A 22,041-nucleotide genomic window follows, 5' to 3' on the forward strand; every position below is an offset into this window, starting at 1 on the left:
GGAGCTTATGAATTTATGCAACCTCCTTCGATTCTCTCTGGATCCACTTTTTCAAAACATATATTTTATTTTATTTTTTTTGTTTTTAGAAAAAAAAAACATATTTTAATTATAATGTTAATTATCTTTGGTGGTGCATGAGTAACAAAATTGATATATACTTATCTTACTAAAGTAACACACGTAACTAAATTTTATTTTTTTTCAAGGAAGATTTTTATTATTTTTTTGTTACGTAACAAAATGAAACTGAATAAAATAAACAAACTTAACTTGTCTTTTTTTGCTAACAAACTGTACACTAATATCTATACAAGTAGTGATATTTGTCAAAAAAACTTCTTTTTTCTCTCTTTTCATTGGTCAAAAACAATGAAGAGAGAAAAAGGAAGAGAGAGAATAAAAGTATAATGCGAGTATGAGAGAGAAAATTGTCAAAAGGTTGTCACAAATCATTTCTCTATCTATATATATGGTAAGTTTACAATCATAATTTCTCAGATTTATTTATGCAGAGTGTTTACGCAGCATACAATTAGGTAACTTTGATATTTTTTTTAAGGACGAATATTGATTATACTATATATATATATATATATATATATATATATATATATATATATATATATATATATATATATATATAATTAATATATTATAATTTTTTTTTACATCTTGATTAATTTTATCTAAAAAAAATCTTGATAATTGTGGTTCGACTCTTTGATTTTTTTGATAAATTAAAAATATTTAAAATTTCGATAATTGCTTATGTAATGTCACATCCAAACACTTTAATTTATGTAAGTACTTTTTAGTGTACATATCCAAACATAAATAGCTTATCAAAAATAAGAGCTTATGATGTAAGCTCTAATGTTATAAGCCCCAATGCTATAAGCATCTATATAAGTTGTTTATCCAAACGGGGCCTAAATCACATTACAAATAGCTTAATAATTCATAACAGCTTCACAGGTCTCAGTTAACATCTCAAATAGGTCACATTACTACCTAAAGTTCCATTCCTACTCAATTCATTCAACTCAGGTCACATCATTCTCAAAAGAACTCAGTTCTGGAAGTGTCCGCGAGGCGAGAGCAACTGCTCGCCATGGCGCGTACTTGCCAGAATTCCAACTATGGTTGTTCCAGGTTCAATCTTGTTCTAAATCATCCTCTAATCTATAGAAAACATCTAAAGGTACTCAAAAGCATCTAAGGTTCAACTCAAAAGTCAAAATTATAAAATTCGACAAGCTCTCTGGTCATGCTCGCTATGGCGAGTAAGGTTGCTCGATGTGGCGAGCTACGACATGTAACTCGCGAGGCGAGGGGTATTGGCTCGCGTGGCGAGCGATGAACTTCATCACTCGCGAGGCGAGGATCATCGTTCGCCAGGGCGAGCGATGAATGTTGGCTCGGGCAGAATGTAGTTTTCTTCAAAAATTCATCTAAACTCATGGTTTAAAGCCTAATTTCGATTTCAGAATTCATCCTAAACATATTCTAAGGTCAAGACAGTTTCTACATCAATCTAATCAATTTTTACTGTTTGATCATCAATTTTAGGGATTTGACCTAGTTTTCGGTTTCTCCAATTCAATCCTAATCCTTACTAATTAATCATCAGAATTATACGAATAATATGTTTCAATCATGCATTTTGAAAGAACCAGGAATATTTTTCATAAATTATGATGCAAGGAATCAATGTTAGCATTGCACTTCAAAATAAATAAATTATCGAAGGCTCCTGAATAACTAATTTATTGTTACATGGAGGAACAAAGTTAAAGATTGAGATTGCATTCTCATAAAATTTTAATGTTAAAAATCTCTATATTACGAGATATACTCTAAAGAAAATAAGTGTAGTGGAAATTTTATTTTGTCTCTTATTTATAATACACTTATATTAGTGCAATGGAAGCACATATTATAGTAAACCTGAAGTTTACATATTATATTATTTGTGCAATGTAAGCACATAATATCGTAAACCAGAAGTTTACAAATTATATTGTTGGCAAGACTGGTTGGGTTATCCCGGATCTATTATGATGCATAAACTATTTGAAAAAAAAAATGGATATATATTGAAGAGCCAGAAGATTCTTCAATCTAGTAACTATTGTGTGTTACTACTTCCCAGATATAGTTGACAATTTAAAAGAATGAGTCCCTCACTTATATAAGGTGCTATTTAAATTAATACACTAATCATGTGAAGTACTTGAATATTATATGATTTGAATCGATGCATCAACTAAATGATCACATGTATATTCACAACCAGAAGTTTGTGAGATTATTATGTCAACAAATTTGACTAAGAGTTTATTTTCTAAACTTTTCAAAAAGCATTTTATAAGTATCATTCACCAATTCAAATTGATATTGAACAGCTGGTAGCATATGATCATAAAAATGGATTTGGAGATCCATTCTTTAGACGTCTAAAGTTAATTGTATGATTGATACTTATGAGACCATACCTTATAAACTCTATTTTGGTTATGAGATAATGCCTTATAGACTCAATTTAAGGAATCAATAATTTTGTATATTGAGATATTGATATGCATCAAGTCAACACATTACTATATGTAAGTTCTCCGCTTAATTTATCATTGGTTGAAGGTTAACAACCTGACATTTTTCATCCAAGTGAATTTTTAGATGTGTTGTGTATGTCACAATTGCTTCAATATAATGCATTTTGATAAATCTTGAAAGATAATTGGAAAAATATATTTGATATAAATCTCCATCTATCTATCATTAATTGTATTGAGCCAACTTGTTTATAGCCTAGTAGGTTGATTATCAATTGATGGTTTGATTTTCACAATATTAGGGGGAGATAGTAAGCAGCTAAAAATTGTGAACCTGAAGTTTAAATAAATTATTTGAAAGGAAATATTATTGTCTCTTATTGATCCTCAAGATATAACTCATTTGCAAAGGTAAACAAATCAAATATTAGCTGCTAATGCTCCAAACAAAATAAATGTCCATATCGGATAATCTAATATTGCAAATGAGTCTTCATCGTGCCTGAAGCATGATAGATCAATCGGTTCCAAATATAAAAAGCTTTGAATAAGAAAAGGAGCTTAAAGGAAAGATAACCCAAAACGAGGATATAGAAACTCTAAAAGAGTTTTCTGACATAATTGATTTTTCAGTTCCAGAAGAACTAATCAGGTACCTGAAACTTATAAAATATTGGTAAATTATGTCATGAATAAAAGATCTCAATGGAATGAGATAGAACCGAAATGAAGTCAACGTTGATGTGTTTTTGCATATAATATAGCGCTATGTGATAAGTAATAATGAGGATCATGTGTTAAAGTCGACTAAAGATTATAGATAAAGAAAATATCTACAGAATGGAATGAGACAATTCTACTGAAATCAAACTCGCTTCATGAAGCAGACTTTGTTTGGACTTGTAGTCCGCACACTTGAAGGTGTGAAGTTAAATGACTATATATGATTTTTCGCGCGAAAAAAGAATTAGTATGGTAAATTACATATATACAGAGTTTGATATGTTCACCTGAAGTGAATTGATAAATGTCTACCATTTATTTTAAAAGACATATTCACCAGAAGTGAATCCAATAACTTTTTCATACTTGATTAAGTTCAGTAGCACATGAAAGGCTCAAATTATATGAAAATGTGCTACAATTTATTTGAATTATATGAAACTACTTGAAGGATTTCATTTGAATGAAACGTACTATCAAATCTATTGGAAAGATGACATCTTAAGGATTTGAAATGAATTTGTTATAATCGTATATATATTAGAACTCCTGAAGAGATTCTAAATTTTGTTATATAAATGTTTTTATGGACAAATCTAATTGATTATGTACTAGAATGATTGTGATGTCACTTGATGTGAGTAAAGATCATGTCCTCAAGAAAATCATGAACAATTTGAATTGGTCAGGTGAGGACACGAACGCATTTTGCTTATTATATATATATATTGTGGTATTTTTTTTGTCAATATTAGTAAATACAGATATTGCAGCAAAGTCAAACATACAATTTGTATCTTAGAGAAACAACAATATCATCCGATCATTTGAAAATGTTAGCACTACGTCAAGGAAGTGGAGAATGCTCTTTATTAAGGATTATGATTTCACACATACAAGAAACTTGTGGTTTTCTAATTTTAAAAGGAGGTTCTTTCAACAACTCAATATGAAGATATCACAAGAGCTGCTAATTTGGAGAAGAGTATGGAGATATATCATATCTTTCTACAGAGTCACCGTCAAGTAAAGATTTTGAGTAACTAGCATAAAAGATTGTTTAAACTTCTTCGTCTCATATATAATTGTCTTTATGAGGGGGAGACAAAGATGTGTTCTGCACTCTGGTTTTATCCCATTGGGTTTTCCTGGTAAGGTTTTTAACGAGGCAGATTATAACACAAAAGGATGTTGTACTCTTTTTCCTTCACTGAAATTTTTTCCCACTGGATTTTTCTCTAGTAAGGTTTTAATGAGGCATGTCCGAGGTGGACATCCAAGGGGGAGTGTTATGAATATTACAAGTGGATGTCCATATAGCAATTGGGTTATTGGATCATATTGTTAGCTTATTGGACCATATTGTGCTTGCTCCCCAAGTCATTGTATTTCTCTATAAATAGAGCTCATATGTAACCTAATTATAATTATACATCACAAGAGAATAATATAATCATCTTTCTTCTATCTCTATTCTCTCTTCTTCTCTTTATTCTTGTTCTTCTTATTCTAATAGTTTCATTAACATTTAACCCAAAAAAAAAATGTAAGGATGAATGGTGGTAATAAGCCGACTTTTGCATTGCGGCCAATCCCCTACTACGTGGGTTTATTCCCAAAACGTGGCAATCGAAGATACATGGTTGCTTATTACTAAAATCGTCCACATTCGCATCTGGCATGACACATGTCACTATCTGTATCCTTCTTCTTTGCTCGCTTTTCTAACCACTGTCACGATGACTAATGTAACATACACGATACACGATACACACTTACATTACCTTCTCTTCATTCTTTTCTCTTCTTCTCTATTCGGTTAATTCGCACTCTCTCTTTTCTTATGATATGGATTCACAGAAACGCTATGCTTCAACCTCTTCTTCTCTTTCTCTTTCTCCTACTTCTTCATCTTCTTCTTCTTCCTCATGTCCGTCGGAAGATCCTGCGGTGAAGACGGAGGAGATTGAGGCGGCGGAGACTCTTGCTTACCTGGCACGACTAGCAATGCGCCATACAGCTCATTCCGCCGATAAATGTTGCACCCAACGAGACACATGCCGATTCATAAGCGATTCAACTCTTCCAGACTCGGATCCTCCTACGGTTAGGGTAATTAGTTTAGTTTAACTGTTCTTGTTTAATTATAATTCAATTTTAACGGATATTGTTTGACCGTAAGAAATGATTTGATGTTGAATTATTATGTCACTATACGAGTCAACTATTACGGACAATAAATATTCTGCATATATTTAAAAGGTTAAGACGGTTTAATCATGTGACTAATTTTTAAGTGCATGGTTAATAATATAACAAATTGACGATGATTTTTATGTGTTTAATAGATACAAATATAGATATAGATGTAATATACATTTGAACACCGGAAAAAATTGTGTATAATTGAACACAATTTGGATGTTTAGTTGGTAGTACTTAGTAATATCATATATATTTGGACACTTTAAAATCATGGTTAATTAATTTGATGATCAATGTGTTTTAACAACTTATATTCATTAAACACAATCACACACATATTTAAGTTGTGTATCATCAGTATTGTTTTTGAAATTTTATTTTCAAGAGATGATTATCTATTTTCACCTTTCTCAATAAACTAACTAATACGTCACCTTTCCTTTTTTTTTGGCTTTCGCATCGGTTTCCGACCCACCAACGGTGGGTGATTAATCCGGCTCGTGCGTAGAGGCATGCGCACTGGCCAAACGTTGTTTTCACTGGGAATCGAAGCCGGTATTCCTCGGATACGTCCTTGGAAAGAGCTCCTTGCCACTGGAGTCTAAGCAACTTGGTTAATGCGTCACCTTTTACTATAAACTAAGTTACGATCTCTTGATCAAGAAATCAATGATTGATATTATATACACCTAACAAATAATAATTGATTGATGCCTTCAAATATGACTACTAGTTTTTCCGCTTTAACATGTATTCACTTTAAAGGAGTCAAATTAGTTACTTAACTTGTCGATTGTGTGTTGCATTTTCTTTTATCCTTATTTGGAGACAGAATAGAAAAAGAAAACCGACGTTCTGTGTGCTGTCTCTATTTTCTTGACAATTTAATTTATTGTATACACATTAATTTTTAGGTGTGCGTCTTTTATCCTTATTGTATTGCTAATGCTAGTAGTAATACCAATATACGAACACAACAAACTAAAAACATGTCTAATATTTGATAGTAGTGTTGTCAAATAGCAGCTATAGTTAGCGGAATTTGAACAAATCATCGTTGTTATGTGATGCATGATATATAGTACGAAGTCACAAAGTGTTGTTAAATAGAAGCGCTTTAACGCATAACGTAGCCTAATTTAAACAAACTACTATTTGCCACAATATGCGATTGACAACACTAATACTTGTTTATTGAATTGATTTTGGTTTTTATTTTTCTTCTTTTTAATGGAACGTCCGTGTCTGAGTTATTTTCTTCACCCCTTATGGTCTTGTTATTTTGTTACTTCTTGAGAGAAAAGATAAACTTATCTAACTTAATTATTTGTTTTCCTGGTATGTAAAAATGGATAAGTCAATTGCACACATCCAATTCCAATAATTAAAGGAGTATTACCAAGTTGGAACATTTTATGGAGGAATTTTGAAATGATTTAATTTATGGCAGGGCCAAGCTGTTGCAAGTCAGCAGCTAGATGAAGATATATCCAGTACTACATCCGTAAAAACAGAAAGGATTCAGCAGAATGACTGCTTAAAAAACATGAAGGTGGAGCAAGATGCTGATTACCCTAAGACTACTCACTCCAATAAGTCGAGACGGAATTTAACCGAGGTAGAAGAGAATTTAATTTCCTTTACTTCAATTTCTAGGGATACTTGTAATTTACCGAGTTTCTGTTCAGGAAGAAAAAGAAGCACGGAGAATACGAAGGGTATTGGCAAATAGAGAGTCGGCTAGGCAGACAATTCGCCGCAGGCAGGTACTTACATTGGCAGATAAGTTTACCATTGTATAGATTTGCTTATGACATCCCAAAATCTAAACTAAACACACATTGGCACATGCTTGGTGTGTTCTATTGAACTACTAGCCAGATGTGTTTTTATAAGCTATTACTTCTTAGTCAAATGTATGGTTGTGACCCAAAGTTAGTGTGGTTAGGCATGTAGTTTTTCATAGTGCATGTTAACAGTAACAAGTCCTATTTTGACTAGTATGAAGAGTCATGCTACCAGCACATGAATTTTGTTATAATAATTGGATGTATCCTCCAGGTCCCAAAATGTAGAAATTGACAGCAAATCTAAAGCCTTACTCTTAGTCTGTTACCATGTTTTTGACCCAAGTGTAGTAATGATTGTAACGATCGATATGCCCATTTTGCAATGACTGCAATGTTTGGTTCTCTCTTATTTTTGGAAGTTTAATTTTATTTTAATTGACAGCTTCTATGATTATAGATGGTTATACTCTAACTGCTCTACATTATTTAAAATAAATATAAATCATATATTAAATCTATATTCTTTTCAGCAAAATCTATGAAACAAAATTTTCAGATTAGTAGTTTAATTTCTATGCTGTCCAGTTTAAAAACACATATTCTTACAGGACCAAAAGATTCTAAAATCTACACTTCAGAGTTTGCATAATCATTATTGCAGACTACATTCCCAAATTACTTGCTGAACAAGTAAATTTGTAATAACCCTTAAACTTTAAAAAGTTCAGGGCATGTATACAAGAAAAATGGCTTAAACAACCTTATATTAATCCCTATAATTTACACCGATTTCTCATTGTTCTGGCTAATTTTTTTTTTTCATTGAAATATTGAGTGGTTTCTTTTCTTTTGTATAAAATGCTTCAGGCTCTGAGTGAGGAGTTAAGCAGAAAAGCTGCCACCTTAGCAATGGAAAATGAAAACCTAAAGAGGGTATGCTTTTTCTTTCTTCCAATTATACTCTCTTCTTTATTCGGTTGGGCTTAATTGTATGATGCATCTTTTTTAGATATTACCGCTTCTCAATTAATTTCATCTTTTGATGTTTTTCTAATCATTCACTCTTCCAAATGTGTCATTTCTGGTGAAAAGAAAAAGGAGTTGGCTTTGAAAGAGTATCAGTCTTTAGAGACTACTAATAAGCTCTTAAAGACACAAGTAAGATGTTTTTCTATGCAAGAAATCTTTGAGTATGGGATAACTCTTTTTGTTAGCAAAAGTAAATATATACCGGAAAACTGACATTTGCTTCTGTTTGTAGATAGCTAAGTCAATAAACACTGAAGTAGAGAAAACTCCTGTTGTGCAGGAGTTATCTATGTCCGAGGTATCACCCGCACCTGGTACTAGTCCATGGTTTCTTTATAACCATTTTCCAGTTAGACAGTTATTTTGGCCCTCCATCCTTCCGTCATCTAATCAAGTTCAATTACAACATACACCATTTAATTCCATCGCCATTCCATCGCATGTATATGTACCATGTTCTTCTGAGTCTGAATCTCTTCACAAACAAAATAACCTAATAAATGACAATCAAACACAAAATCCATTGTACATGTTTCCATGTCCTTGGTTATACCCTCCTCCGGACATTGCAAGCGGACAACCACCACCTTCCTGTGGCCTAGAAGATGAACAGGATAATCTTCCTCTACGCGAACAATGTAGTACTACTTTATCCTTAAATAGTGTAGGACATGGGGATTATCATGCAACTCTACCCATCAAACTGAAAACAGAAGCTTCTGACAAGACAGAATCCAGATCTAGTAATGACCTTGGTCATGCTACTCCATGTTTTTCTTCGGATGGAGGTGAGCAGAAACCAAGATGGCGCACTATTGAAAAGTTCCATGGACCTGCAGTTAATTGTAATGGTTATGCTTCTGTAGTCAAGGAAGAACCCGGGCTTCAATTACATTCCACTTCCATCACCAAGGTATCTTCAACAGCTTCTCATATCACAGCTTTACAGGAAAAGAAACAAGAACAGTTCCTCTGCCCAGGCAAAAATCTAGTGGATGCAGTTGCTGCTGCAGAGGCACGAAAGAGGAGAAAGGAACTAACAAAACTAAAAAGCATTCAAAGCCGACAGTCTCGGATGGAGTGTTGATTTTTCAGTGATAAAATGTTAAAAAGGAGCGAATGTTCACAATTATCAGCCTTTGCACCTGCTTATGGTTTGATAGGGAAGAAGTTTTCCAAAATTGAGGAGAGTACAAGTTAGCTGAATCCACCGAGGGACTTGAATTCCAAATCATGTATAGCAGTGATGGTGTTAAAGTTTAGTTTTTCTCTAATCATCTTGCTTCTTTATTTTTTATTTACTTCCTTTTTACTGGGATTTTTTTTCCCTCCCGGGGAAGTTGGTTTCTTAAAATAGTTCTGTTGACAGTTATTTTTATCCGGATTCTTCAACTTTCAAGGATGTATCTGAGCAGCTTAATCCCATAAGTTGGGTGCACAATCTGTCATAGGATAACCTTGTATATTTTATACTTTTTACTGTTACTAGAGAAATAAGAACCTCGTTCAATTGAAATAGAAATGAAATAGAAATTGTTGGTATTGAACTCAAATGCAGCTAACCAGGTTTTAGTGTATGCACCCAAGGGTTTGATGTCGTGCCTGTGAATTCTCCTAAGTTTTATAGCGTGAATATCTACAGCCAGTTACTATCCTTATAAGTTAATAAACTCTAACCTCAATGTTTATATTTTTTTTTTATGTTCATTAGGATTCATTATTAACTAATGTGAATGAATCGATAATTTGAGTGACTAAATTTCTTTTTCATTAAGCTAAAGCAAATAACAGACTTAAATGTACACAATATGAAAAAACCTCTTGAACTTAAATTCCTAGATTATGAAATAAGTCCAATACGGTTTTTGGTATCAGAATGTTGGCTTAAAGACAACTATCGGACTTCTGACACTGTGTTTAGAGTCATTCCATTCAAGTAATGCAGATAATGTTATTTTCTCATCTGACATTGGAGGGCCCTTCAGGACAACCTTAAATGACAGGTCTTGGTGCAACTTAGTAAACTTCAATGTATCTGGGATGACATTAACAGAAAGACCCTCAGGTGCTGTGACTTTGGCCTTGTATGTTGAAGTTCCATATCCTACATTAGTCAGAGTCCTGTAAAAAACTGCAGAAATACTAGAACTGGAACTTAGGAGCTGGATGTGCATGGTAGGGTAGTTGATTCCATCAGTTCCTGGTGCAGGCTTAACGCCGCTGCAATTGAAACTTTTGCTGCCAATAAGGATACCAATGCTAGTGCCGTTGTATCCTTGCTTGCACAGGAAGGCAATATAGGAGTTCATTCTAATGTCATAAATTAGACCAGGATGCAATGCTTTCAGTGGGCTAATCTGTCCTGACCCTGATCCCAGTTCTGTGAAATTGTCGTTGCCTTTTATAGGAGTTGCTGAATCGCATAAACGAAAAAATATCAGATCTGTAAATAAAAATTTCACTGTCTACATTGAAAATTTATGTATGTTTCAAATCACAGTAGCGTCATAGTCGTTGATATTGTCAAATCTAGCTGATATGGCCCTAACTGCATATGCCTTGTGGTCGCAGACATTAAAAGTCATAAAACATGTGACCACAATCGCAGTCCTGGACTGTTTTTCGAAACATAAATTTAACTACCACTCAATATTGTATTTTTATTAATAATAAGAGATGTTATTCATATTGAGCCATTGATTATAGATGACGGATTTGCCTTACCAGTGGTCATGAGGGCAGATTTAATTGCAGCAGGACTCCAGTCAGGGTGAAAGGATTTAACATAAGCAGCAGCCGCAATGGCATGTGGACATGCCATTGATGTTCCTGATACTATATTGAAAACTTCAAAACGTGTGTCTTCAGGGTACCCTGTTAGTGTTGCCAATTTGGAATAAGCAGCTAGTATGTCCAATCCTGGTGCAGCCAAGTCAGGCTTCACATAAAATGTTGACATTTAGAAGACAAACCAGATAGAGCACAACACAAGGGATAAAAGATAGAAAAATGATGATCACCTTGAGGATGTTGGGAGTGATTTTTTGAGGCCCTCTAGATGAAAAAGAAGCAAGATATGGAGCAGGGAATCTTGTACTTGCTGACTTGTAAATAACAGCTTGAGGATTCCTGAATTTAAAACCAGTCAAAGATTACTTCAGGTTAGTTCATTTATTTTCAAAAATTCATCACATTGCCCAATTGGGGTATGGTTAAAAGGAGAGTGAAAAAGAGCTTACTTTGTGGAATTAATATAGATTTCAATGTTTTTGCCTACAGTATACATATCAACAAACGCCCCTGGAATAACTGTGGTGTAGGAAGCATCTTCGTCTTCTTCAAGTCCTACTATGGTTCCTGCTCCTCCTAACTCTTTAATGGTCAAGTCCTGGCTGCCTGTACCCCCGGCACAATACACTATCCTCCCCATCACCTTATCCTTGTCTAGAGTCCCGTAATCACAACCACTGCATCATAACCATCATCATTTCCTCAAACCTTTGTAATCTTATTATCAAGAAATAAAAAATATATATAGCAAACAATTAAGGGTTAATGATATAAGAATAATAACCATACCTAGGATTTCCATATTCATCTCCACTAAGGTTAGCAGCAAGACTTCCACTAGTCAGTGGATACATATTTTTCTCGGGGGTAAAGGTATTAATAGATAGTCCCTACAAAGTACAAATCAAAATAAGTAAGCTATTTGTAACATTGTAAGGAGTTAATTTCGTTTCAACTTATTAAGTTTTAGCATCGTTGCATAAACAAATTGAATTTCTACTACAATCTCTCAACCAATCCTCGGTTATTGAAATCCAACAGTCGAGATTTAATTGGAGAGATTGTAAAATGATGTTGAACATGTTAATATTTTCTACTTCACCTGTCTTGGTCTTTTAACTCTTGTAACTCATTCAAATTTTAGTTCAAATTACCTGAGCTATCCAACATTGAGTCGAATTGAATTAAATGAACACTACTTCAATGCTACTTACCCTAATTTTCTTTCCATCACCAAATGCTACTTGTGTTGTAAACTGTCTATCAACAGTGGAAGCAGCAACAGTCATAATCCAAGGAGCAACATTCTCAACGGACATTGGTCGAGGACCATCATTTCCAGCAGAGCAAGAAGTGAGAACACCTCTTTTCATAGCATGAAATGCTCCAATGGCAATTGGGTCAGAGAAAAAGTCACGTGACGGCCCACCTATGGACACTGATATGAAGTTGACACCATCAGCAATGGCCTCATCAAAGCCAGCAAGCATGTCCATGTCACTGCACCCAATGGTCCAACAAACTTTATACATTGCAATGCGTGCTGATGGGACACCGCCACGGGCATTGCCTTTACCAATGCCATAAAGACTTGCACCTCTCACCACTGATCCAGCTGCTGTCGACGAAGTGTGAGTGCCATGGCCCTGATCATCCACCGGACTTGGGTTCTCGATGGTTGGACCAGATGGGTCGAGGTTGAAGTATTTTGCTCCTATCACCTTGCTGCACAAGAAAACAAGTTTAAATCAAATCAACCTTGCATTTGTATGCACTATGCAGTGCAATATCTCTCTACTTTGGGTTAGTCTGCTAATAATGACATTTAAATATATATAGTTTCAATCAGCATCACTTTTTAGTGAACACTCTTACGGCTTAGAGTCTTGTTGGTATGATAACCGACATCCAATCATTCAATGTCTTGTCATTTTCTTACTTTCAATTATTTTGAAGTGAACTGAAAACCAATTTATATGTATAAACAAATTATACTTTATTTTTTATTTATTGAAAGAATTAAGTTATACTTATATTATTTGTATGGTGTTGGGATTATGAGTGAATGCATATAGGAGTAGAAGAATACTTGTTGCAGCCTGTGAAGTTGCCTCCCTGTACACACTTGCCTTTCCATCTACGTGGGGGAGGTCCAAACCCCTCATCATTGAAACTGGGGCAATCAACCCAAATACCTGTTTACATATTTCATCATTTATTTATTATACTATACAATACATTTTTGTTATACTTATCCGAGAAATGTATATTTTCTTATTAATCTATATATACATATACCTGTGTCTAACACGCCTATAATGATGTGACTTTCTATGTTGGGATTTCTCTTCACCTTTAGGGGCATTCCTAAGAAATCCCATGACCTTGTTGTGTGTAGTTTATGGTATGTATTTGGAAACACAGATACCACATTCTCCTCCTCTGCATTCAATTAAATTCCACAATATTGGATATAATGCATAATCATAATTATTATTGGAGAATTAATTTGTCCCTTCATGTCAGAAATGTCACCTTTTTAAGCCTAGCAAAATTAGTGTTCATGTACCTTGCAGTTTCTCTGCTTCGTGTGGCAAAAGTCGTGCAACAAATCCATTGAAGCTCTTTCCATAGCTATGTATTATGGATTTTCTGGCTAACAGCTTGCTATGGGAGAAAATGTAATAACAATTAAAAAAAAAAACATTAATTAGTGTTCATGAATTAATTTGTTCAAATATTAAAAGAAGGTAATAAAATTTGAGAATTGAAATCATTACTTTCCAATGGCAGCCTCCAACATGTTATGGTGACGTTGTTCCATAGTAATATGGGCTCTTGGCGCTGGTAGTTCTCCCATGTATACAATATATGGCTGTTTATAGTCACAAAATTCACATCAATTATAAGTTAAAAGTGTCTAACAGAAATTAAACTCTTGTACTAGTGTATACCTTTCTTTCATGTTGATTTGATCCCTGGATCAGTGTAGGAAAACAATGGAGTAAGATGGGAAGTAGAAGTAGTAGTAACAAATTTTGTACCATCTTTATTGTATTATTCATTCTCTAATAAACAATGTCTTATATAATGTGAAAGAAAAACAATGTTTGGTAACATAAGTAGAGTGCAAAAAATTGTTCTTTCTTTTATAATGTAACGGCACTTGGCGTATATTATGCAAGAACGTGAAATGAGTGACATTGTGAGGAAGAGGCAAGTAAAGACGGTAGTCTTAGGAATTGGTATTTGGTGGCTTGAATTTTGGATCTTTAGACAACTCACAACCAATACTAACATTACATTCTTCAATCAATCAATCAGTTTATTAAATATCATTTGCAGTGTTTTGTAAAATAAAAATAAAAAAAAATATTAGCAATACTACGGAGAAATACTACTCAAAGCCCAAAGTTACAAAAATCATATTTAAAAACTATGGTCACTTTGACATATATGTTTTTTATATTTATGTTCTTTTTGGCTACAATATATATTTGGATTTAATTCATATGCATTGTGAATGTAAAAATATTTTACACTTTCAATAAATCAAAACAGTTGGATTATTAAAACCATTTAACTTTAATCATAACTATTTTTAAAATCATTTGTTTATTCGGTTATAACTTTTGTGACAGTTCCAATTTTTTTACAATTATTATTATTAGTAGTAGGATATGTTATAAAACAAGGCCTTTCAACCTTCACAAATGTCATATGACACCCTAGAGACTAAATTTTCTTTCCATAGATTTTTTTAGTTAAAAATTAAATTTTGGTAGTGTCATGATACCCAATCAATTATATATAACACTATAAATATAAAAATATGCAATCATCTTATAAATTGTAAGATTGTTTTTCCCTTTCTAATATCTCAGTTTTTCGATTGATGCCAACCTGTAGAAGTCATCCATCTGACAACTTATGTAGGAATTTTTTTTTTTTTTTTTTGTGGTGGCCGATGTTTGAACCTCGGACCTTGCATATATTATGACTACAACTGAGCTAAGCTCACGAGGACATATGGAAAATGCTTTGTTGAACTGTTGAAGGCTTAGGGTGTGTGGAGTAACAAATATGTTAATTTTGGAGACATACTTGTTCTTCTAAATTTAGTTCTAAGTAGCATGGCATTGATGTCTTGTACATCTCCTCCCTTAAAATTTGACCAAGGTATGGAATTTGGTAGTTCATAAGAAAAAGGTCTTTCTTTTGGGACAATGTATGTCATATGAAGAAAACTGCATGGGTTAGGTGGTCGAATGTTTGTAAGCCAAAGGATGCAAAGGGGTTAAGTGTGAATGATCTTCGAGTGATGAACCTGAGTATATTAGCTAAATCGATAGGGGATATATAGAGCTGTAATTCTCTTTTGTGAGTTTTTGGTTGGGTTCTTTCTCGTTGATTCATGTGTTTCTTGGACTGTATTATGATTTGGAGTAAAGGTAGGATTTTGTTGGCCCTCTTAGGAGTTTGGTGGTTCGGGCGTGGTTGATTGAGAGTTTTGAGGGGATGAGAGGGTTTTGGAAAAAAAAAGTAAGGATCAAGTGAAAGAAATAGAAAATATTGTTAGGAGAGGATTTTGGTCGTTAATATTTTATTCATAATATAAAATCTCTCTTATTTGGAGAAACTCAAAAATTGTATTGAGAGGAAGTTTTGGGGGGTTTGGAGGGTTTATATGAATTTTTCAAATTCAATCTATATTGTTGTGATGATATTCTTAAAATTAAAAATATATTAATCATAAGTATTAGTTTATCATTATCTAAAAAATTGTTCTTTCAAAAAATAGAAATTTTTTTCCTATTTTTCTATATATTTCCAACCCTGCAAAGCTCTCTCTTTCTCTCCCCCCTTCAAACACTCAAACAAAACCTAAACGAAAAAAGACTATATTTGTTTGGGAAGGTGCATTGCTTGCAGAACTATCCTTCATGTTATCTTCAACTTCTCTTTCATCTCATGAAGATAAATTGTGTTGACAAGGTGGTGTGGAAGAGATTTTCTTGGTAAAATCAACCCACACATGCGCGCGCACACATATATAACACTTGTTTTAACACTCACGCAAGACACAGAAAAGATTTATAATTTATAATAAAAAGGTTTAAATGAACTTCTTTTTTTATTTTGAAACAGGTTATGTCTTTAACTTGTGATATGGCGGAAAAATGGCCACAAATACCACAGTGAAAACATTTGTATGACGGAATAACAGTCATAAATTCAAATTTATATTTCCTACATATTTGTGGTATTTTTTTACTGCCACATATCAATATGGGTGCCACAAATTATTTTTCTATTTGTGAGTTTTTTGCCACTAATAAAAACTGAATTGAAGTTTAATATTTGGGAGAGTGTTTTTGACTAGTTATTTGTGAATATTTCTTGTTGGCCACAAATGTTTTTGAATTTGGCCAGGAACAGTGTTTTTCTTGTAGTGAGATAATCTTTATACAGCGGGATATTTTTCTCATACATGTGCAATTAAATAAACAATAAAAATGGTAAAATTCTATCCAAAAAAATAAGGAAAAAGATAGGTAGACACCTTTTTCATACACCACTTATGTACACTCCATGTGTTAGGGGTATTTTTAGTAATTTAACATCATATCATCACCCCTTTTTATATCTTCTTTCAATGTTTTTGCCACGTGTCACAAATGTGTGTGGGTGTAAAAAAGTGTATGCCACCTAAGGTGGTTCATGTATAAGAGCTCAAAAAATAATAGTAAAATAAATATATAAATAAACTTCATTCCTTTTTTCTTCTTTTTCTACTTGAATAATGGGTCCCACTCAACATTATTCAATTTTTAAGTGGCTAAGAATTCTGTCAGAGATCCCCCCTAATCTTTCTCATTTATTATTTATTCATCTAATTGCAAAGTCAGAAATGGATTATCATTGATATGAGAAATTGTTTGTATTTTCTTTTTGCACATTGCTATCGATCATATTCCCAAAATCAGTTGAAATCATTACAAATAGAACACTTGAGAAACAATGAATTTAACAAACAATTGTGAAAATATATTATTATTCAACACAAACAAAATCTAACACAAGAACCAATCTTATCTTAGCACTATTTGATTTGTATCTAGTCGTGAATCTGTTGAAGAGCATTCATTATTCGAAGCTTGTTATAAACAGCATGCCACCCTGCCTCCGTAGGATGAACCAAATCCCAAAAGAAAGCAGATTTAGGTTTCTCACAAACCAAATATTTCTTAACATTATTCTCATCAACACTTCCACAAAAATACTTACTACTTACTCCAACACAACAAGGCCTCAACTCGTCCCGAATGTTGTGTGTAGATGGATGGTTCAACACCGACATGAAACTATCGTAAAGATTAAGAATTAAAAAAGGTTTAGAATGATGTTTTGTTTGTTGGTTCAATTTGGTCACGGCTTGGGTTAAGAGTATGTTATGGTAAAATGCGAGGAGGTTGTTAGATGTTTCGTTGCATTGTTTGAATGAGGTTGAAGTTGTCATTGAAGGTAGACATCCAATCGGTTGTAGATTATTCACAATTACTTTCTTCACTCCCAATCCTTTGATGCGAATAATGTTTGTGATTGTTTGATTAATCAATGACTCTATGAATGATGGTAAACCCTACAAAATATACAAATTGTTCAGTCTCATTCATCAAAATTCTTTAGTTAGCAAAATAACTTCTGTAAATTATAAAAAAGTTAAAAATCTAGTTCGTACATGGACAAATTTAAATTGATCAATCTTTTGAGGGCAATGGTTAAGGAAACTAAAAGTAACATGTTTGTATTGGTTTCAACAATATTTTGACTTTTAAAAAGTTAAATTTATCACTTTTCACCATTTTCCAATACCATATTTCTATTTTTATCCCCTTATCTAATGTCCTAAGAGCAGTAGTTATCATTCTCCATTATTTATTTATATGTTATTTGATGAACCCCTAGACAATTTGAGTGGAGCCTAGTGTTACACATTAAATTATTTATCGTGGACCTTTTTTAGTATATTTTAGTTTATTCCATTGGGCACTCTAGTCCTATCAATGAAAGAAGCCCTCAATGTAAGGGTTCCTTTTTTTGTCCATTTCCTCCTATAAACAGAAAAGAAGGATCTACCTAACGGTAACATTGTCCTTAATGCCATCATTTCATTATTTCCATCAAATTTTAATTATACAACGGGTGGCTAATCATCTTGTCTAATGTTCTTGGGAGAAAACATATTTATATTTTTTGATACATCATCTTGTCTAATATTAGAGGCTGTTAAAGAGTGTCATAAAGACACTCGTTAGCACTTTTATAATGACGTTATTAATGTATGTGAAAACTAAATACCTATTTAAAGAGCAAAGAAATATTGAGAGTCTCATAAGATATAAGGAGGTAAGATCTCTCTATTTATACAAACTCAGGTATAAGGGAGAATGATAAAAATGATTTATGTTGTGAAAGTGACTTAAAATTGGAGAAATTGAGTTTGCTGAAGCTGTCAAAATCGGAGCACGATTTTTGGAGCAGAATTGACACTTTCATTCGTAAAAAATCAGAGCACGATCTGGCAAAATCGGAGTACGATATGGCAAAATCGGAGTACGATTTTGCGTAGATTCAGAAAAATAAAACGTATTTTTGGGCCTGATTTTGTTCCAATTTATGAGGGTTTCTTTTACTATAAATATAGGCTTTGTATCAGAGTAAACCTTGAGATAGATGTGGGATGAAACAAGGGTTTAGAATGGCAACAACAAAACTAGGGTTTGTATAGAGTTTGTCTCTTTGGCAACAAACACTAGGGTTTGAGGGTTGATTCACCTTGGAAAACACTATTAGGATTGAGTCTCTTGGTTACGGGAAGAGATTGGAGCTTTGGATAGAATTAGGCGGAAAACTTATTCTTGAAACCTATTGATATCTCTTTTGTAACGTTACTCATCATATAGTGAAATGGATGGCTGCTCTCTCCCCCATACTAGGTCAATTTTGATCGAACTGGGTCAACAAATTCTTTTGTTTTCTCTCTTCTTTTCTCTCATTGTTTTCTACTTTTGCCTTGTGTTTATAATTGTTTTATACACTTTATTTTGGTTGCTTGATTATCCCTTACTCCACACATCAAGTTTGTTATTGGTGTGTTTTTTTATCGAATTCGCAACAATTTCAATAATTAATACACTTGGAAATATACTATTTTTTTTTACCGAAAATATATATACTAGGTTTCTTATATTAAAGACGAAAAATACTTCACTTTACTTTGATAGCAAGTTAGACCAAAGATAGTAATATCTTACTATAAAAAAGACCGAAGTCCCACGTGTAGTTTATTAAATTATGTCAGAGATAATATACTTAAAGCACTTAAAAATAATCTAATCTTAAACAAAGTATGTTGGTAACACTAGTGTTTCAGTGCACTCCACGTTTGCAGTTAATAAGCATAAATATACCAATAATATGTATTGTTAAGATCCATTTTTATTTCAAAACAATTCATATAGAAAAATCTGTAACAAGAAAGTTAATTACCTCAACAGAGCCATTTGTGACCGTGTAACGAGTGTAATCATTTCCAGCGACAGAGACAAGAGCAACTGAATTATTGATGTCTGAGGCTGTGTACACTTTGTCTTTTATGACTTGTTGGAAAAAATTGATCTGGGTTGTCATGTTTGGGCCTGGATTCAACGTATCAAACACACCAGTACCACCAAATGCAAAGTTCATTCCATATTTCAAATGTTGTGGCATCAATTTCCTCAGGCTGTATGGGACTGGTGATTTTACTTTTAAATACTTGGCTGCAATTGCATATTGTAACTAATCAGCAGATACGAAAGCTTATAGTTGACTAAAAAGAAAAATACAAAAGCTTGTAATGTGTTTTTGTTGAGATGACATAATTTGATTTTGAGTAAATAGGTTTAATTTGTATTGTTTTTAATCACATCCAATGACACTTTCAACAATATGCAACAATTATTTGTTTGTTACAATAAGGGAGGACTTTAGGTCAAACTAGAATGAAGCACGACGATTAAAGTAAACACAAAGTTGAGCAAGACCTGTAAGTAAATGGGAAAAATATAAAAGAGTCCTCTAATTAATTTCTAGTACTTGAGCAACATGATTCAAGTTGGACAATGCTTTTGCTTTTGCTGACAAAGTTAGAGAGGTCTACGTCAGATCCTTGTGATAAAAGGATTAAAAGCTCGACTTTGAAATAGTAAGAAAAAAATAAGGATATTCGGAATCCTAAGATGCATTTGGTAACTGATGCACTGTAATTTAGTCACACACAAAAAAAGATACATCTATCTACTAATAATTTGATTAATCAATTCATTTTGGTACACAATTAGTGTAATCGAAATGTCGTGGCAGTATTGGTAAAAAGAGGTCAATGAAAAACACAAACAGTAAAGAGGAACACTTTGAGTTTGAGTACTGTTAACGCAATGATTATTAAAGTAAACACAATAAGAACAAAAGTTTATGTGGCCAAAGCTTAGTGTCACGCGAGAGAGCATAAAATCATACCGTTAATAATTCGATGTGACGAAAAAGAGTAATAAAATGCAGATCAAAAGTGATGTAATAAAAAACAGTGCAAAAAAGAAAGGGATGTGCTAAAAATAAAAAAGGTGACATGCATAAATACAATAATGGAGCATTTTATTTTACTGGTAAAAGAAAGAACACCACATAGCCAGAATCGATAAACAATTAGCACGAGAAAAGGAAAAGTAGCTAGCCAGTAGAGAAATGAACCCCACCATCATATGTTCATCAACTGGTATATATAATGATGAAATGGTATTTCAGTGAACATAATTATATGGTTTTTCTTTTTTTCTTTTTATACAAAAACATAATTGTAGGTCAATATGCTTTTTTCTCTCTCTCAAAATACTCATAACATTTTTGTTAGTATTATCCATGTTGGAACGTGACACATTTTTGTCTTATAACTTTGGAAATATCTTATTTGTTTCTTTATATTTGTATAAGTAAGAATAAACCATTAACTTAGTCCTTAAATTAACATTTTCTATAATTTTAGTTTCTAAATTAAACTATCTAAATATGAAAGGTATAATCCATAAAGTATATAAAAGCAGACGATTTAGTTCCTGCTCAAGATGCCATTTCCTTAATAGAAAGATTTTCATGTATTTTAAAGACTAAGTTGATAAATTTCATATACGTTAAAAACTACTTATTATATTCATGTAGTTTAAGAACTAAATCAAAAACAAAATGATAGTTTAGCTACTTATAGAATGAGTCAAAAGCAAAAAACATCTAACGATAACACGTACTAAAATAATAAACAAATAAATAAAAAGAAGGAATTTGTTGAACAAAAACACACGTACCAATGTAGTCGGTGAGGACTCTTCCGTCGGAGAAACGACCGGCAGGTTTGCCGGGAAAGGTGATACCATAAGGGTGTTTCCATGAATTAGCCAAACCTCTTTTGATGTTACCTGTGTCTGCATATGAATCTCCAAAGACAAACAATTTTGATATTATACCCTTATGATCATGATGATGTTTTTGAAGATTAACTTCAGCTTCTACCACCCTTCGTCCTGTAAATAAATAAATAAATAAATTTTACGTTTACATCAATCAGTTAATTAAGAACAAAAAAAAAAAAAACATATGTTTGTTTGTACAATTTACCTGAGAGATGTAGAATAAGGAAAATAAGAGAGAGGAGGAAGGGAAAGAAATCCATGATGAGGATGAGTGTGCAAAGTGGCTACTTTGTTTGAGAGAGGGAATTAAGTGAAGTAGTGAATCTTTGTGATTGTGAAGAAACTAACATATGTATGTATATATGCGTTTATCTCCTATAGTGGCCTCCCACTCACCCATTATGCGATTGACCATGTTTAAATCATTCTCAAAAAGTA

The 22,041-nt window shown here is 32.9% G+C and overlaps 3 protein-coding genes across 4 annotated transcripts; 1 reads left to right on the forward strand and 2 right to left on the reverse strand.

Annotated features, from left to right (window-relative positions):
• Positions 1-5,029: 5,029 nt before the first annotated feature.
• On the forward strand, positions 5,030-9,852 carry LOC11434766 (uncharacterized). Of its 2 annotated transcripts, none has more exons than XM_003625733.4 (6): positions 5,030-5,393; positions 6,937-7,104; positions 7,175-7,252; positions 8,144-8,209; positions 8,369-8,434; positions 8,538-9,852. In XM_003625733.4, exons 1-6 carry the CDS (start codon positions 5,130-5,132, stop codon positions 9,390-9,392), a joined length of 1,497 nt encoding a protein of 498 aa, XP_003625781.1. In that variant the 5' UTR covers positions 5,030-5,129; the 3' UTR covers positions 9,393-9,852. The 2 variants fall into 2 exon arrangements, with proteins under 2 accessions (XP_003625781.1, XP_024625672.1); XM_024769904.2 differs by having other exon boundaries at positions 5,030-5,387.
• Positions 9,853-10,114: 262 nt separating this feature from the next.
• On the reverse strand, positions 10,115-14,520 carry LOC11436356 (subtilisin-like protease SBT4.15). Its single transcript, XM_003625734.3, has 11 exons — positions 14,050-14,520; positions 13,876-13,970; positions 13,665-13,762; positions 13,394-13,537; positions 13,185-13,290; positions 12,310-12,820; positions 11,885-11,985; positions 11,545-11,772; positions 11,326-11,434; positions 11,030-11,243; positions 10,115-10,718 (listed from the first exon to the last, which is right to left on the reverse strand). The coding sequence occupies exons 1-11, from the start codon at positions 14,158-14,160 to the stop codon at positions 10,177-10,179; spliced, it is 2,259 nt and encodes a 752-aa protein (XP_003625782.2). The 5' UTR covers positions 14,161-14,520; the 3' UTR covers positions 10,115-10,176.
• A 2,469-nt stretch (positions 14,521-16,989) lies between these two features.
• Positions 16,990-22,009, reverse strand: LOC11433462 (GDSL esterase/lipase At5g03610). Its single transcript, XM_003625736.4, has 4 exons — positions 21,809-22,009; positions 21,499-21,714; positions 19,649-19,920; positions 16,990-17,738 (listed from the first exon to the last, which is right to left on the reverse strand). The coding sequence occupies exons 1-4, from the start codon at positions 21,861-21,863 to the stop codon at positions 17,214-17,216; spliced, it is 1,068 nt and encodes a 355-aa protein (XP_003625784.1). The 5' UTR covers positions 21,864-22,009; the 3' UTR covers positions 16,990-17,213.
• Positions 22,010-22,041: the final 32 nt, after the last annotated feature.

Source organism: Medicago truncatula, chromosome 7 (genome assembly GCF_003473485.1).
Source record: "Medicago truncatula cultivar Jemalong A17 chromosome 7, MtrunA17r5.0-ANR, whole genome shotgun sequence".
In the NCBI taxonomy this organism is placed as follows: domain Eukaryota; kingdom Viridiplantae; phylum Streptophyta; class Magnoliopsida; order Fabales; family Fabaceae; genus Medicago; species Medicago truncatula.

Excerpts from the sequence above, each read along its gene's own strand:
- LOC11434766 (XM_003625733.4), top strand. The coding sequence starts at position 5,130 with ATGGATTCACAGAAACGCTATGCTTCAACCTCTTCTTCTCTTTCTCTT. Across the intron at positions 7,253-8,143 it reads AGACAATTCGCCGCAGGCAG|GCTCTGAGTGAGGAGTTAAG; the intron begins GTACTTACATTG and ends AAAATGCTTCAG. Across the intron at positions 8,435-8,537 it reads ATAAGCTCTTAAAGACACAA|ATAGCTAAGTCAATAAACAC; the intron begins GTAAGATGTTTT and ends TTCTGTTTGTAG.
- LOC11436356 (XM_003625734.3), bottom strand. The coding sequence starts at position 14,160 with ATGAATAATACAATAAAGATGGTACAAAATTTGTTACTACTACTTCTA. Across the intron at positions 13,538-13,664 it reads CGAAGCAGAGAAACTGCAAG|AGGAGGAGAATGTGGTATCT; the intron begins GTACATGAACAC and ends AATTGAATGCAG. Across the intron at positions 11,435-11,544 it reads ATCTATATTAATTCCACAAA|GAATCCTCAAGCTGTTATTT; the intron begins GTAAGCTCTTTT and ends TTTTAAATTCAG.
- LOC11433462 (XM_003625736.4), bottom strand. The coding sequence starts at position 21,863 with ATGGATTTCTTTCCCTTCCTCCTCTCTCTTATTTTCCTTATTCTACAT. Across the intron at positions 21,715-21,808 it reads CCTTATTCTACATCTCTCAG|GACGAAGGGTGGTAGAAGCT; the intron begins GTAAATTGTACA and ends ATTTATTTACAG. Across the intron at positions 17,739-19,648 it reads TCACAAATGGCTCTGTTGAG|GGTTTACCATCATTCATAGA; the intron begins GTAATTAACTTT and ends TATATTTTGTAG.